Source organism: Lycium ferocissimum, chromosome 6 (genome assembly GCF_029784015.1).
Source record: "Lycium ferocissimum isolate CSIRO_LF1 chromosome 6, AGI_CSIRO_Lferr_CH_V1, whole genome shotgun sequence".
Taxonomy (NCBI): domain Eukaryota; kingdom Viridiplantae; phylum Streptophyta; class Magnoliopsida; order Solanales; family Solanaceae; genus Lycium; species Lycium ferocissimum.
The window spans coordinates 44,447,507-44,465,416 of record NC_081347.1 but is presented as its reverse complement, the minus strand read 5'-3'; the positions used below and the strand labels follow the sequence as shown (position 1 = coordinate 44,465,416).

General features: G+C 38.7%; 1 protein-coding gene across 5 annotated transcripts; it reads right to left on the bottom strand.

Moving 5' to 3' along the window:
* Positions 1–2,269: 2,269 nt before the first annotated feature.
* LOC132059710 (uncharacterized) lies at positions 2,270–9,226 on the bottom strand. 5 transcript variants are annotated; one of them, XR_009415712.1, is made up of 13 exons: positions 8,806–9,226; positions 7,800–7,882; positions 7,544–7,679; positions 6,310–6,794; positions 6,131–6,178; positions 5,746–5,920; positions 4,464–4,576; positions 4,276–4,372; positions 3,981–4,200; positions 3,594–3,747; positions 3,040–3,479; positions 2,806–2,939; positions 2,270–2,608 (listed from the first exon to the last, which is right to left on the bottom strand). XR_009415712.1 is itself a non-coding variant. In XM_059452437.1 (12 exons), the coding sequence occupies exons 1-11, from the start codon at positions 9,008–9,010 to the stop codon at positions 3,078–3,080; spliced, it is 2,118 nt and encodes a 705-aa protein (XP_059308420.1). In that variant the 5' UTR covers positions 9,011–9,226; the 3' UTR covers positions 2,270–2,939; positions 3,040–3,077. The 5 variants fall into 5 exon arrangements, 3 of the variants coding, with proteins under 3 accessions (XP_059308420.1, XP_059308421.1, XP_059308423.1); XR_009415713.1 differs by having other exon boundaries at positions 2,270–2,599; XM_059452437.1 differs by having other exon boundaries at positions 2,270–2,939.
* Positions 9,227–17,910: the final 8,684 nt, after the last annotated feature.

Here is a 17,910-nt window from a genome sequence, read left to right as displayed (position 1 = left end):
TCAATGTGCTTCTCTAAATGTTTTTGATTACCAAAACTTAAAAGTGCTTGATATTGTAATAGTCACAAAAAGAAGTGCCTGAAAAAGAAAGCATGAAGAGTCTCCATAAATTTTAATCTTAACTATATTAAAAGCACGAAGGGCCTTAGAAATGCTGATTGAACTTTTTGCCCTTCATTAAAAGACTCTACAATCAAAATAATTATTATTTAATTCTCTAATATTTAGAAATTGAAAATTCATGAAAGTTTGTTTATTAAACCTTACCTTATTTGAATTATGTACCTAATTCAAATCAGCTAAAACTTCACCTAAAAATAAGACCTTTTAGCTCTTGGAAATAACGTGTCCTTAATAGATCTATTCTCTAACTTTTCTTTCCTTACAACTATTTGTATTCTTTCCTTTTATATTATATCAAATAGAGTAAAAACTTGGGAGCAAAAAAGATTTAAAAAAGCTGAAAATTGTATAGTTTTTCCCATATAATAATTACGCATAGATTTATTAAAAAGACGTTCTTATTCCCTTTGATTTCCTTCTAATTTGGAGACTTGAAGAAGTCCCCATATAAGCATATCTCCAAGTAAATGGAGACCTATACGTAGCCATCTATATAGTTCTAGGAAAACTTATGCTTGTCCAATATGTAGCTGCCTATATAGTTCTAGGAAAACTTATGCTTTTCCAATTTGTTTTAGTTTGATTTAGATTAAGCTTTTTATTTCGGCTTTATTCTTTGTAGTATATTTTCATGAATTAATATCCAACAATAATTTTTGTTTTCAATTTCAGTGTTCCGTGGAAAAAACATTCAGTAAAATTTCTTGTTTATGCTCTCCTTGCTTTTATTGGCAATCTAAAGGAAACGCCGGTCAGGTATGCCTTTATATTCATTCAAAATTCTAAATTTTTTTTGTTTATGATGTGGTTTCTCATTTATCTTTTTCGTAAAACACTTTTTTGTATAGGAGTATATTTTTTATACAGTAATCGTTAAATCATTAATTCAATATTTGGTGACTTCCACGGGTTATTGAACATGCTAAAATTATCTAAACCAAATGCTTCTTATTTGTAATATATGTCAACGTTTTTTTACCCTCATTCAATATGATACTATTCCAAAGTTCGAGATAATGCATCTTGTATAACTGAATACCTATTGACACATGCAACACACGTACGCTAATGTAATAACATCATTTTACTATTTAAATGATGTTATATCTATTTACCGTCCATTGATATTCTATATTTTTTGTTTTTATAATTTTTTTATTTATTGACACACGCTAAAATTATTATATTAAAAGCACGAAGGCCTTTAGTGAAATGTCGTTCGCCCTTTTTTACCCTTTAAAAATAGATTTTATGTCGGACAAAATTGTCATTGAATTATTTTCCGAATATTTAGGACTTTAAAATTAACTAAAAGTGAAGACGTTAATTCTATATATATATAAAATCTTCCAATATTTAGAAATTAAAATCGAATAAGATTTTACTTATATATATATATATATATATATATATATAAAATCTTCCAATATTTAGAATTAAAATCGAATAAGATTTTACTTATATAGTCTTTCCTTATTTATTTTTTCTAAATTAACTATAATTCATTCTGATCAGGAATAAAAGTTTGTATCATTATATGTTCCAGCGATATAAGCAACTACACTTATGATACACGTCTTCTTCTTCATTTGTTTTATTTGTTTATTTTATGGGGTTTTTTTCCGGAGAATTCCTAGGGAAATTGTTGATTGTCAAAAAATAAATATATTGAAAGAACAAGAGCACGAGACCGAAACACACCAAAATCAAGATCCACGAACTTGTTCATTACGAAATTCTCTTTGGAATAGATATATTTTATACAGTTGCTTTACATAATTTAAATAAGGAAAAAATTATATAAGTAAATTCTTACTTGATTTAAACCATGTCTCTAGGCTTAAATATTCAGTAGTATTTTTCTATAACTTTTATATAATTATTAACTTTCCAAAATAACGGTGGAGTTTTACTTTTTCAAAAAATAAAATAAGTGAAATATTCAAAAAATTATTAAAATAATAATTTGAGAGAAATAGTAAATGACAACTTTGTCTATTGTAGGATTTTTTAATGATGGTCATCAAATAAAACCAATACTTTGACTTCATGAATATTTTCCGAAAAAAGCATTACTCCACGTCCCACTGTATGTCACTTCGAAAGTTAATCCTATCATCAATCTAGAACATACTTTATCTCATAATGAAACAAAAACTACCTTCAATAGCCATGCTGAATTGACAAAACCGCATAAAAGTTGTCGTTACTATCTTTGTTCTTTTGCATTGTCGTTGGACAAAAAGAAAAGAGAAGAATCATCAAAGTTTTGCGTAGGAGTAAATACATTGTAGTTTATGTAAAAAGCATACAAAATGTCTACTAGTAAGATGAAACTTTAAACTTTTGAGGAATTATGGGATTTGATGTTGCAATCACCTTTCCACTGTTTCATCATAAGAAGCACCTCATATTTATTTTTAAACACTCCCTCCATTCACTTTTACTTGTCACGTTTCGCTTTTCGACAGTCAAACTGCATGGACTTTAACCAACATTTTAAGATGTATTTTTCATCATATCAATATGAGAAGAATTGCAACTTATAATATTTTCCGTATCGTTTTCAAACATCTATATTTTAAATTTAGAATATTTTAGCTTCGAAGATTAGTCAAATTATCTCTCGCGAAGCGAAATGTGATAAGTAAAAGTGAATGGAGGGAGTAGTTGAGCTCATACCAGACTGCAAAATTGCATATGTACAAGCCTACAACAAAACTTCCAAAACCATGCAGGGTGATTTCACCAAAATAAAGGTACATCTTTTGGTGGTGCTTGAAAACTTGCGCCGCCTCAATTATTCCCGTGAGTACCTGCAAGCATAGGTCTGTGTGTAACTCTACCCATCCAAAACAAAGTATTCCAACCTTGTTTTCTAGCTAATGTAAATCAGAGACGGAGTGCCAAGCCTACCATACATTAACGGGGTAAAAGTTTCATAAAATGTGCTATCAGATGCAATCAACTCCTGTAACAATGTGGAAAACGTTTTTCATCTTCATGATAGGATCTGCAATTCTGGATTTCATACGCCAAGCAACATGCTCATCAGGCCTCACTAATATGGCTCCTCTGTCCGTCATCTGACAGATGTCCCACCAGGATGGCGAATCTGATGAGCTCTTCACTTCCACGTCTTCAAAATTCTTCCACGGTGTCAATGCAGCCTCACTTCTTACAGTTCCATTAACACTTCCGTTTGGCCACATTATACAAACCTTTAAAGGCACTTTAATATTGTTGGCTACCTCTAGCGCAGCTCGAGCCAGACAGTAGGACTCCTCTAATGGTGCTATTATAAGGACGAACTCAACCTTATCTCCAGATACAAGGTCCAGAGTAGAGAATATTTCCTGCATAAGATCTTATTCTGTTTGAAAAAATAATAATGGAAACTTGAAACAAGATCGCTGCAAGTTCCAAGCAAGGAATATACCCAGGCAATATCACCTTGAAAGAGTCCGTACCTTACTTGATGGGTTAGAAAGCAGCTTTACATTCATATGAGGGAGCCTTGATCCAGGTTCCAAGCAAGGAATATAATCCCTTCTTCGTCCTGTAGGTACTTCATGCGCATTCAACACACAATCATCTTCAGACACCAATGCTCCTTTTCGATACCTAATGTAAACATCTTGAAATTAGAGTACTGATGCAAACAAGTAGTGCCAACAGGATTTTAAGATAGAAACAATCATCTGGCAAACATCCAAGATGGCTTTTTTGGAGTACTATTCAGAGTTGAGACAGAGCATCTAGCATTTATAGGAGCCCATGAATTAGACAAGAATAATGAAAAAAAATCAGATTGGACAATTTGCATTAAATAGATAAAATAAAAGTAGATATGCAACCTGAAACCAAGATCCTCAGCAGGGAACTGGAGCTGAAGGCTCTGTCCATCTTCAAATATCTGTCTTAATTTGGCTAACCTTGCAGATCCAAGCGGATTATTTTCATTCAATACAAAATCTGAGACTTGTGCACGACCGATACTGAATATTCCATCTAATATTGTCCTCTGAAGTGCAGATGGCAGAACGGAACCAACAGTGTCATTAAGAGCTCGATGTACTACAGGCAAAAACACATAATGCCTTTAATTAAGTATTGATGTAATAAAGATTAAGTTTCAGGTTTTCACTTTACCTGCATTTGCCACAGTTGGATCAAGACCAAGTGCAGCAGGAACTCTCATTGCCGCTTTAAAGTTTTCGACACTAAGTGCTGTATTAAATTCGGCTATCTGAAACATTTTAAGGAATGTGTTCAGCTCATAAAAACAAGATCAGAGCAATCTGTAATTATCGACTACCATATCATTAGGAAATGAATACCTGACTACGTTCTAGTTCGTAAGAGTCAAGAATTGATATTGGTGAGACACCCTTGATTACAGAAGCTAATTTCCATGCAAGATTATGAGCATCTTGAATACCAGTATTCATCCCTGAATAAAAGAAGAAAGAATCTTGAGCCTCCTTCTCCCAGTCTCAACTATTAAATCCTAAAATAAACAACTGCAGATATATTCCATGAAGAGGAGTTGGATGCATCTTACATGACACCTTTCACCGCCTAATTTAAAAGTTTTCAGACACAGTTCTTTTGTCACTGCAGGATAGAAAATTATTTGTCAAGTTCTCTCTTATTTCCCCCCTTTTTCTCTTCGAGGTTTTTTTCTCATATTCGAACAATCTCATCTAAATGTTCAATCAGTTACAGAGGGGGAAATGACACTATTTATGTACCTAATTATGTCTTTTTTATAATGGTGGTGTCTAGGCCAGCTTGCACGCACCTCGACTATTTCACCGGTTACTTGCTACTTCCCACCAGCACAGGTACCAGACAACTCTGTCCACCAAGGTTTATACAGATGGAAAAAATCACCTAGCATTTTTTCTCTCTGCTGGTATTTGAACACTGGTCTCCAAAATTTATTTCCACTCCAGTAATCATTAGGTAACACCCTTCGGTGCCCTTGTGTTTTTAGCATTCCTCTTTAAGTGTTGGCCAGGATCTCGACGCCACGCAAGTTAGAAATATTTTTTTGATAGGTAGCAATGAGAGAAAGAACAAGGACACGCTTTGATTACGTATTGAATTGTGTGGACCATCCCATCTAAAAGCTTTAATTGTTAGAGATGGAAAACCATTACAAACTTAATTGATTATGTCCTTAAAAATTACCATATAGCAATCAAGTACTCTACATACAATCAGATACAATTCATAATGTGGAGACTGATTGCAGTTCAGATGTCCTCCAACCAACAAATGTTCTCTTGAGCTTAATTTGAATAATTATACCTTCAATATTTTGTGCTACGTGGAAATCTTCTATCTCCCTCACACAGAAATAACTTCACTATTTTACCTTTACATCAACATTTAAGGAAGTAGCCTTGTACGTCTCAATGACAAAAATACACTGTACAACTATGCATTAATTTATTCTCTCCCCTCCCCCAACTCTCCCAAGAGAAAAGGAATAGCAAGAACTTTATTCTTAATAATATCCAAGACTTGACAAGATAATACCATTTTTTAGATAGTTATCCTATTTTTAAGTTGACATAACAAAAAGTTTAATCAATGCGCAAATAGATTGCATACCGAACCCGCCAGCAGGAGGAAATCGATGAGCTGCATCACCAGCAAGAATTATCCTGTTGTTACAAGACAGAAACTTCTCAGCCACTTCAGCATGCATCACCCAAGGCTTAATATCCATCACGTTGATGTCTGCAAGCTCTAGGCCGACCAATTTGAAGATCAATCTCTTACACATCTACAACCATTTATAAAGTACAAAGAACAACATGGTAAATAAACCATATTGGTTCAAATGTCATGCACTGCAGCCATAGCACCCATATTGTAGTCGACCATATAAATGAATCAGGAGAACATAAACCCATTTATTCATTCAATTCCACTAAAGGCAATTATTGGAACTAATAAAGTACACAAAATATTCAATGAAAGAGTAGAAGAACACCTCATAACTGAAGTCCTCAAGCTTCTGTTGAGGTGGATAAAATGGTACCTACAAAATTTTCATCAATGCTATCAAAATGCTGTTAACCACTATCAACAGATTTAGATTCATTAATACAAGCAGCTGGCTATTATAGCATTGAACCAACCAATTTTTCACATATTACAGAACAGTTTTACCTGCAGGACAAATTCCCCTTGCTTGAGATCATGGGCAACAAGAACACCAATAGCATCTTTATTAAAGATGAAAAACAGCATGCCGGGTCTTTCTTTGATGAGATACTGCCCTAACTCTTGGCTCAGGAAGTGGACGCTAACAAGCTTTTGTAAGTCCTTTTCACCTCTCATGTTAATTCCTAAGGAATTTCTGACACTACTTCCTGCACCATCTGTACCAACAAGGAATTGACACTGAATATCTCTCGTTATATACTTCCCTTCAGTAAAGAAAGATGCTGTTACAGTAACACCACGCTCAGCACCATTGATTGCAATGCACTCATGCCCCATATAGATCTCCCTCTCGCCGATAGAGCCATGCTCACGCTTTTTAGAGTTCATCATACGGAAACCAAGTTTCTCAAGGTGCTTAAGCAATAATCTCGAGAGCTTGTACTGGGAGAAGTGTGCAACAGAGACAGGACTCACAATCTGATCAAAATCTGACAACAAAAGGGAAAATGTTTGCAGAAAACAAAACAACCATAAGTAAGCATATAAGACATATCTTCCACGATGCAACTCAATAAATTTGTGATACAATTAATGTATCTAATAAGATGGATATCATACTACTCTCCCCATCTCATTCAAGGATCCATACTTTCCATTGGTACGTAGAAATGTCTGATGCGCTAATGGAATAATAGCAGTTTATACACCTGCGAATTTTTCATGGATTTGATCACTTGAAATTTCAATCTAAATTGCAATCTATCTTTAATATGGACTTACATCATTGATTCAGTAATATCTTCACTGATTGGGATTGGGTACAATTATTATATGACCCAATTATTCCATTTCATATATTAAGAGGATCTGAGGTGGACAAAATGTAGTTTGGCGACTTAAGAAACCACAAAGTGCAGATTGTCCCATGTAACATTTGGTATTCAGCGACATGTTAAGAAAGTGAAAACTAGGTTGCAGTGTCCATTTTAAGAAGTAGAAGAGCTACTATAAGATTTTGTTAGAGATAAATTGCTTGAAAATCGCTTCTCAAAAAAAAAAAAAAAAAAATCGCTTGAAAAGTTGGTCAAAGTCACTTCTTAATTTTGCATTAGTTCAGACCGTTAAACATAAAACTTGACAGAGAGAGTATTTGCATTGCAATAACAATAACCATGACTACAATGTTGACTTAAAGCACAACCATTTGCAAAAGATCTAGAATAAAAACCCCTTATACCTTGAGGTTGCATATGATCAACAGCGCCTAAAATAGGTCCGGTCAGTGAAGTACAGTATATAAACTTTCTCCAAAACTCTACTGGTGGTTGAGACCTTAGAATTTCATCTCCAAGACCATCCAATTTGCGAAATACCTAGAAACAATAGCTACATCAAAACAAACTTTTTCCAATAAATGCACTCTCAAATCTCAACTTCTTTCTACTCAATGGAAGAAAAGGCGAAATGGCATGCTTCCACATGACAAAACCAACCTCCATAGACCGGTTGTTGATGAAGTGTGCCTGAGGATGTGTGGAAAAGACCTCGTTCTTCTCCAAGATCGCACATTTTACACCTAAACGAGTCCAACGAAAATATCCCAAATTCAAACAAGAATAAATTACCAACACAATTGACTGTACAAATTTCAAAAAGAGAACCCCAGAATCCAGAGCTTCACAATAAGCATTAAAATTAATATCCAGAAAATTGTTTTCCTTTGGTGTTAGGTTAGTTTGGGATTTTGAAACTGATTTCTTCAAAGATAATATTTTTCACCCCACTTATGACTTTAAGTCATTTTCCTTCACATACATCCCAACAAATTTCTTACTTCAATCTTACATTTTGTACAACCAGCTTTTATATTCAACCGACCACTGGAAAATAATTTTCTAAGGTAAAATATACAACAACAACATACCCACTGTAATCCCACAGGTGGGGTCTGGGGAGGGTCAGAGGCGGTTTCCGATAGACCCTTAGTTCAAGAAAAATATTTCAAAACAGTTTGAGAAAGAAAATGCGCCAATGAAGAAGATACAACAACTAGTAAGAAAGCCGTGCATAGCATTCTTAAAAAAAAAAAAAAAAAAAAAAGAGAGAGAGAGAGAACAATAACATTCGCGAAATAATGTGATAACCGAAGCAAAAGAAATACAGTTGATACCAGAAATTGAAGAACAAGAAACTAAGAAACTACAAGAATAAGCTAATACTACTATAAGAAAGTGAATTCTAAGGTAAAATATTGTTCACAAAAAATAAAAAAATACTCTATGTGTCCCAATTTATGTGTCACTTTTCTTTTTAGTTTGTCTAAAAAGAATGTCATCTTTGTGTAATTATAAACAACTTAGCTCGAAATGATTTTATAGCCACGTAAATGTCAAATTTTGTACCAAGTTAAATGGTACCATATAAATTGAGACGGAGAGAGTAATTTTCTAAGGTAAAGCATTGTTGACAAAAGTATTTTTCAGGGGTTGAAGAAGATACCTAGTTTAGTTAGAAGTATGGAAAGAACGAGGCCAACTGGACCAGCACCGATTATCAACACGGGCAGGACAGAATCATCAGTTTTGAGAGTGTAAGAGTCTGAAAATGGTCTTCGACCAATTTGGTTGAATGACTGTCTACCAATGATGTTGTTGCAGAGCCCAAGCCAATTCGTCCTCCGTCCACTAATCCCCCAAATTCCCATTTCTCATTTCAACTTCCTCCACACCAACGGAACAATTCTATTAGGCGTTTTCTCTGCACTTCCCCTGCTGTTTGGTTAGTCCCTTTTCCCTCTTCTTCTATTTTTTATTTCTGTTTTTCATGTACCGGATTTATAAAAAGAAAAATTTTCCACCCAATTTCATATTTGCTTTGGGCAATGGGCACTATTAATTCGGATTCATGGGAAGAAGCCCCACTCTAAGAGGTCGTTTGGTTTGATATCACGTTAATTTTTTTTTTTGGTTAATATTGTTTATTTCAATTGAATTTATAGATGTGAACAGGGACACGTAGATCAGAGTGACCAGTAAGATTAGACTGTTAATATAGAAATAATATAAACACGCGAGAATAAGCAAGAAATAAAGGGAAAGCCTGGGCAGTAATCGATTGGCCCGTAGCTTCCTCTATTCCGGTCTCGACGTGGCACCGGAACTTAATATGAACACAATAAAGTAAAAAGCTAAGCAAAGAATTTGTAGTGGAACTGAGTATATTATCTTGTATTTCGTGTTCTTTACAATGGAAGTGACAATCCCTATTTATACTAAGAGCTAGGGGCGCATATTCCGTGTATTACGCCCTTGCTCATAATGAGCTTTAAATACACGGCAATAATGAACAATGATGAGGGCCATAAAGCACGATTGCACCGAATCTGTAATGGTTGGACTGACTTATAACGGAAGAGCGTTAGAGTCGCTTCCGGAGCTGTTACACTCCACCACCGGTCTGGGCGCTCTTCCGGTACCATGTTGCTACCACCGGTGGTAGTAATGCTGACTCACCTTATGACTCGTCCTTTATGCCACGTGTCCTAACCGTATTGATACAGCTGTACCTTTCGCATTTAGCCCAATACAGATAGTCCCCTCCACTTCTCGGGATTTGACCACATTTTCTCGGGAAGTGGAAGAGATTTCAAATTTATTCAAGACCCGCCGGATCCCGAAACGCTACAAGACCTCAAACATCGCGCCAATCCACCGAAGCACTAGAAGGCACTGAATGCGACCATTGACGTTTCGTCATCTCTGATGACTCCTCGACTTCTGGGTTTCAGAGATTTCCTTCCTTATACAAACCTCAACTCTTTTCTCAATCTCCTCATTCGAGCTAAATATTTCTTTCCTTGCATGAAGTTTAGGTTTTCTATACTTAGGATTCAAACCCTCTTTTCCAGAGTACTAACTTTAACTTCAATCATGGCTTTGTCTGCCCAAAGCCCTACAAATTCAGCCCCTTCTTCCTCTCGTTCTTCTGATAATTCCCTGACTTCGGCGGTGCGTAACAAGTATCGAACTCGGCGCATCGTCCGGACGTAACCTACCGCACCGGTCGCATCGCGGACGGAGGTCTCCTCTCGACTATAATCTCCCCCAAACGGTGGACCTGAGGTCCTCGAGCTCTGACCCTGTCCTGAACGGAAGGAGCGATCAAACCTCCTACCTACAAATCGGGGAGGTGCACTCGTCATAGACTGACCTGAGTGCCTAGAATGTGTCTGCCTGGATCCCCCTGTATAATCACTGCCTGTGCCCGTAGATCTGGCCCTTTTGCTTTGCCCTCTATCAACATCACGACTTTGCGGAGGTTGTTGTCCTTCTAGATTTTGAGCATGGGCTTGAATGTGGGAAATATCCATCTCATCTTGCAATGAATCCGTTAAGCAATCTTTAAATAAATGTGGCCCTAAGCCACTCACAAATCTATGCACTCTATCGCCCATGTCGGCCACCATAGTCGGGGCGTATCTAGCCAATGAATTAAATTGAAGGCTATACTCCCGAGCACTCATGTTCCCTTGCTTCAAATTTAGGAATCTATCCGCTCTAGCTCGGCGGACCTCGGGTGGCAAGTAGTGGCGAATGAAGGCTTCTGCAAATTCTTGCCAAACGGGAGGAGGCGCATTCTCTTGCCCCGATGCTATCCAATTATTATACCATAAAACCGCCACATCCCGGAGTCTATATGATGCCAACTCCACGGATTCGGTCTTGGAAGCATGAATAATCCGCAACGTTCTCAACATTTCATCAAAAAAGCCTTGCGGGTCTTTATCCGGCTTTGACCCAGAGAATTTCGAAGGGTTTAAACTCATATAGTCTCGGGCTCTAGTACTAGATGACCGATCACTTGGGCCCGCATTTTGCCGTTGTGCCTGGGCGGCAACCAACTGTGTCAATAAATGGATGGCCTCGGTCACTTATTGACCCGAAGTATCCGGTGGAGGAATTGGAGGCATAGGAGCTGGAGCTGAAGCCCCCTCTTGCTCTTCCGTAATAGGCGGAGTAGTGAGAGCGAGGAGGCATTAGATGGAGCCTCATGGTGTGATTTACCCTCATCTACGTTCATTGGCGGCTCTCTCTTTGCCCGCCTTTTCATTGTAGTCTTGCCCTTCTAGGCGATTTTAGCTTTTCCTTTTGGCGGTATTTCTGAAATCACAACACACTATTAGGGAGGATAAAAGCTTATGCACGGCTCTATCGCAAGACTTCATAAGAAGAAAGATGGTCATTTTTTCTAAATGCCTTGTAGCCTTCTGTTTATTAGCGTGGCACGCAACACACCATAAACAAGACTCTACTAGACACGGCTCGTAGACACTTCCTAGGACCGAACCTGGCTCTGATACCACTTTTGTCACGCCCCGACTACGGCCATGACGGTATCCGGACTAACCCCCGAACACCGCTCATCCCGTTACTCACCCTCGCTCTCATTCATAATATATATATATATATATATATATATATATATATATATATATATATATACTCGTGATCATAGAAAAGCTAATAACATTTGAAACATATTTACTTTTATAACATAAGCCCTTCGCTATATAAAAATAATATATATATATATATATATATATATATATATATATATATATACATGCGTATACATGAAGACTGTGAGACCATATTACCCACACAGCGTATCTACGAGCCTCTTCTAGAGTACCAGACATATGGACGGGACAGGACCCCATCGTGCCCAAAATATATACACATGTATACCAAAAGAATAATCAATGGCACCTCCGAAAAAGTGGAGTGCTCTCAATCAGCTAATGGCTCATATGAGTCTGGATCACCTCCCCGTTCACCCGTGGGCATGAAACACAGCGTCCAAAGAAAACGGACGTCGCACGAATATTGTACCGAGTATGTAAGGCATAAACAATAATAAGACATCAATGAATAAGGAGACATCAATTAAGGAGCAATCAGAATCGATCGAATCATAAAAGAAATAATGCATGCCGAAGCCATCGTCATAATCATCATCATGTCATATATGCATGAATGTATAAGTCGCCCGACCATATAGGTACGGTGATAATCAATAACATTAGCCTCGCGTCCGTGCCTCCCCGCATCCGGGGTACCATCTCATGCCGCCCACTAGTGGTGTCCGCCCATGCCATCCGGCCATGGTGTATAGCCGCCCGCCGCGGTGGACCGCCCGGCCACATAGGCGCGTTGTAATATCATCATATGCTCATCATGGTATGCTCATCATAATATACTTATCATAATGCATGCATAGAGACTCATAGATAGTCATACTTTATCGGGGTGACGTAAGGTCGTGGACCCCCGATTTCATTATGGAGCATTCATAAGCATTCTGCCTCACCTTGAAGGAACAAGCATAAGGTGAGTGTATATAAAAATCAACATCACTAGATTATGAGTAGCATCATATCATGGGCTATAGCTTCTTAGACTTAACTTATCATACTCGTAACGTATCTCTTATCTCATATAGCTATTCATGAACAAGGCTCTTGGCTTTCTTGAAGATAGGGAATTCATGAGAAAGGAGGAAATCATGCCATAAGATTCATGCCTTAGAAAGAAAGGACTAGCCTCACATACCTTTGTCATTTAGCTACTATATTGCTTGCTCGTTCTCCCTTAACGCACTCGTTTGTACCTTCAAGGGAATTCGTATCGACATTAGCTAGACAATCATAAGAACGTACTTACTAAAGCTAGAGAAAATTGGGCAGCATTTCCTTTGTTTATACTACTTTCCTCCACATTCCATATCAACTCCCAACATTCATAACAACAATCACAATATCGTAAAAAATAAGCATCATTCGATTGCATTGTCCACATTTCACAACTTCACTCCAAATTTTCCATAATCTTGACCAAAGTTCACTATTGCGTTCTTTCTCATACAATATTTATTCCATGTTCTAAATGTCATTTATAACGTGTTTATAATCTCAACATATCCATTTTCATGATTCAAACCAAACTACCACTCAATAATGATACTATTCACCCATTTATGACCCATTTTCTATACTCTTCTACAATCCAAGTGTTTCAACTTATTAATACTTCAAACAACATGGAAAGATCATGAAACGCACCTTAGATAATGGAGGAATAAGCCTTGAATGGTAATACACCTCTTGCACCAAAACCCTATTTCACCTTTCTTGGGATTTCTTGGTTTGGATGACTTTAGTGAGGTTTCATACACTTGATTCTTGTTGGCTTGATGAAGTTGATCATCAATTTCCTTTGAATTCTTGTGGTTTAAGTGTTTGGAGTGTTCTAGAGGCTTCTTGAGTTGTGGAGATAAAAAAATGAAATGAATTGAAATGAAGGAGAGGTCCCTTATATTATTTGAGTTCAGGCTCGGCCAGAATATACGGACCAACATACGGTCCGTATATTTTTCACTGGCCGTATGATTGGACCGTATATTTGGTCCAGTGAAGCATACCATTCTGGGCTGAATCTATGGCTGGACATACGGTCCGTAGAGTTTAAACGGCCAGTATGTCTGGCCGTATGTTTGTCGAGCTTTCCGAGACTTGTTCTCGTCGACTCATTGATCTCCGATCCTTATGGAACCTTCTTAACACTTGTTTAACACTTCAATACCAATCTAAGGGACGTTATAACTCTTCCTCGAAGCATCATTAAAACATCATTAACTTGATACTTGTAAATCATGTCCGACACACGACGTATGACTCGCTTTCCTTAACAACTTCCTCTCCTTATCTTGAATGTCTTTGGAAATCTTAATTAGGACCCTCAAATGCTATTTCTTGCTTATCAAAACGTCGTATCCGTTATACCCTTTGGTGGCCTATTCACTGTACGCTAACGGGGAATTTCCCAAGGTGTAACATGTCATTTAAGACAGAATAATGCATGCTAAATTACATCATGAACATCATCATATCAAGTATGCATATATAAGCTGACCGACCAAGTCTTCACAGCCTCAATTTTCTGAACATCGACTTGGATGCCATCCGCTGAGATAATATGGCCCAGAAAAGTCACAGAATTTAGCCAAAACTCGCATTTTGAAAATTTTGCATACAATTCTCGAGTCCGAAGAATTTCAAGGACAATACACAAGTGGTCCGCGTGCTCTGTTTCTGACCGAGAATACACTAAGATGTCATTGATGAACACGATCACAAATAGGTCCAGAAAGGGCCTGAATACATTATTTATCAAATTCATAAACACCGCCGGAGCATTAGTCAACCCAAATGACATCACCCGAAATTTATAGTGGCCATATCTCGTTCTAGAAGCTGTTTTGAGAATATCCTCTTCTCTAACTCTCACTTGGTGATACCACGATCTCAGATCAATCTTGGAAAACCACTTGGCACCCTGTAATTGGTCAAACAGATCATCGATTCAACTGCCTATAATCAATACACATCTATGGGGAACCATCCTTCTTTCTCACAAACAGGATGGGTGCTCCCTACGGTGATGAACTGGGCCTAATGAACCCCTTCTCGAGCAAATCTTTCAGTTGCGCTTTTAACTCTTTCAATTCGGCAGGAGCCATTTGATAAGGAGGAATAGATATAGGCTTGGTGTCCGGCAACACATCGATAGCAAAGTCAATCTCTCTTTCCGGAGGAAAGCCTGGAAGTTCATCTGGAAATACATCCGAAAATTCATTCACCACTGGGACGGATTGAAGAGTTGGTGGCTTTGCTTCGGTGTCATGAACTCGGACTAGGTGATAATTATATCCTTTAGCTATCATCTTCCTTGCCTTAAGGTAGGAAATAAACCTACCTCTTGGGGATGCTGTATTACCTTTCCATTCAAGTACGAGTTCTCCCGGGAATTGGAATCAAACTATTTTTCATTCTATAATCAACGTTAGCATAACAAGAGGCCAACCAATCCATATCCATGATAACATCAAAATCTAACATTTCTAGCTCAACCAAATCGACTTCAGTTTGACGATCGCATACCATGATCACAAAATTTTTATACACCTGCTTCGCTATTACTGGGTCACCAATCGGAGTAGATTCCTCAAAGGGTTTAATTGGCTCGGGTTTTACCCCAATAAGGTCAGCAATATAAGGGGTAATATAAGACAACGTAGAACCCGGATGAATCAATGCATAAACATCATGAGAGAATATGGATAGTATACCTGTAACCACATCCGGGGAGGACTCAAGATCCTGGCGTTCGACTAAAGCATAAATATGGGGCTGAGTGCCACCTAAACTGGATGCTCCTCCTCTGCCCCTACCACGGCCTGCCGGAGTCTGGGGAGTCTGCCCTGTCGGGCGCACAGACGAGGAAGAACCAGTCGCTGATCCTCTGGGCTGAACCCCAACTCTACCACTCATTAATGGACAATCTCGCATCATATGTCCAACCTAACCACAAGAATAGCAAGCATCTGAACCTCGACGACACTAACTAGAATGTAATCTACTGCACTGGCTACATCGCGGCACTGGTGGTCGCCGCTGGCTAGGATCACCTCCAAATTGAGAACCGGAGACTTTTGAACTCTGACCCGGACCCGAATAAATAGGGCGATCAAATTGTCTACTAGCAAACCGTGGAGGTGCACTCGTCGTGGACTAGCCCGAATATCTGGGATATTATTGCCGCTGACCCCCTCTATACTCACTACTAGCACTGGTAGATCTGGCCCTCTTGCTCTGTTCTCTGTCAATATCACGCTCACCCCTCTGCGGCTGTTGCTGCTCCTCTAAATTTTGGGCGTGAGCCTAAATACGGGAAATGTCCATCCTCTTTTGCAATGAAGCTGTCAAACAATCTTTGAACAAATGTGGCCCTAAGCCACTAACAAATCTGTGCACTCTATCTCCCATGTCAGCCACAATAGTTGGAGTATACCTAGCTAATGAATTAAAGTGAAGGCTATACTCCCGGGCACTTATATTCCCTTGCTTCAAATTCAAGAATTTATCAGCTCTGGCCCGACGAACATCGGGTGACAAATAGTGGCGGATGAAAGCATCTACGAATTCTTGCCAAACTGGGGTAGGTGCATTTTCCTTTCTTGAAGATATCCAATTATTATACCAAAGAACCGCCACATCCTGGAGCCTATAAGATGCCAACTCCACAGATTCTGTATCGGAGGGATGGATGATTCTCAACGTCCTCAGTATCTCATCAATAAAACCTTGCGGGTCTTCATTCGGCTTTGACCCGAAAACTTCTGGAGGATTTAAACTTATGAAATCACAGGCTCTAGCACTAGCCGCCCTGTCACCTCGGACTCGTACTCGCCGCTCGTGCTCGAGCGGCAACTAGCCGTGTCAATAGCTGAATAACTTCGGTCATTTGTTGACCCGAAGCACCCGGTGGTGAAACTGGAGGCATAGGAGCTGGAGCAGGAACACCTTCATGTTCTTCTAGAATAGGCGGAGTGTAGGAGGTATTGGATGGAGCCTCTTTATGAGATTCACCTTCTTCTATATTTGTTGGTGGCTCCCTTTCCATCCGCCTTTCTGTCGTAGCCTTCCCTTCTGGGCGGCTGTAGCTTTTCTCTTTACCGGCATCGCTGAAATCATAACACACAATTAGGGAGGAGAAAATCTTATAACATGGCTCTATGGCACGATCTAATAAGAAGAAGAATGGTCATTTTTTCCTAAATGCCCCACAGCCTCTTGTTTATAAGTGTGGCGCGCTTTACACCCATAAACGAGACTCTGCTGGACACAGCTCGTAGACACACCTTAGGACGGAGCTGCTCTGATACCACTTTTGTCATGACCCGACTAGGGGGCCATGACGGGTACCCGGAGCTGACTATCGAGCACCACTCATTATGCTAATCATCATACCCCACCTGAACACATATACTCTTCAAAGCAATATATAAATATACATAGGCCCTCACGGCTGCTAAAATAATATACAAGAATCTATAATGTAGTCATCATGGGACATCTACTACCCACACATACGCATCTACGAGCCTCTACTAGAGTACTAAGACATAAGGACGGGATAGGACCCCGTCGTTTCTAAATATACACACCAAATAATATCTCAAAAATGGCACCTCCGGAATAATGGAGTGCTCCTGTAAATCTGCTGAGTAGCTCCTAGGACTCTGGGCCACCTTCCTGTCTACCTGTGGGCATGAACATAGTGTCCAAAAAGAAAGGACGTCAGTGCGAACATTGTACTGAGTATGTAAGGCATGAACAATAGTAACATATCGAAGAGATAAGGAAACATCAAATAAGAAAACAACTTGTAGCCGAATGTCACTTAAGACAGAATAATGCATACTAACTTTCATCATGAACATCATCATATCAAGTATGCATATATAAGCTGCCCGACCATATAGGTACGGTGTGATCATCATTAGCCTGCGTTCAGGCCTCCCGCGTCTGGGGTAACATCTCATGCCGCCCACTAGTGGTGTCTGCCCATGCCCTCTAGACATGGTGTATATGCCACCCGCCTTAGCGGTGTCTGCCCGGCCATATAGGCACGGTGTAATCTCATCATCATATACTTATCATAATGCATGCATAAGAACTCAAGGACCAACTATAACTCTATCGGG

Coding starts and splice junctions, on each gene's coding strand:
- LOC132059710 (XM_059452437.1), bottom strand. CDS start 9,010: ATGGGAATTTGGGGGATTAGTGGACGGAGGACGAATTGGCTTGGGCTC. Junction 4,201..4,275: donor TCCAACTGTGGCAAATGCAG/GTAAAGTGAAAA, acceptor TTTTGCCTGTAG/TACATCGAGCTCTTAATGAC. Junction 3,748..3,980: donor GCTGAGGATCTTGGTTTCAG/GTTGCATATCTA, acceptor TGTTTACATTAG/GTATCGAAAAGGAGCATTGG.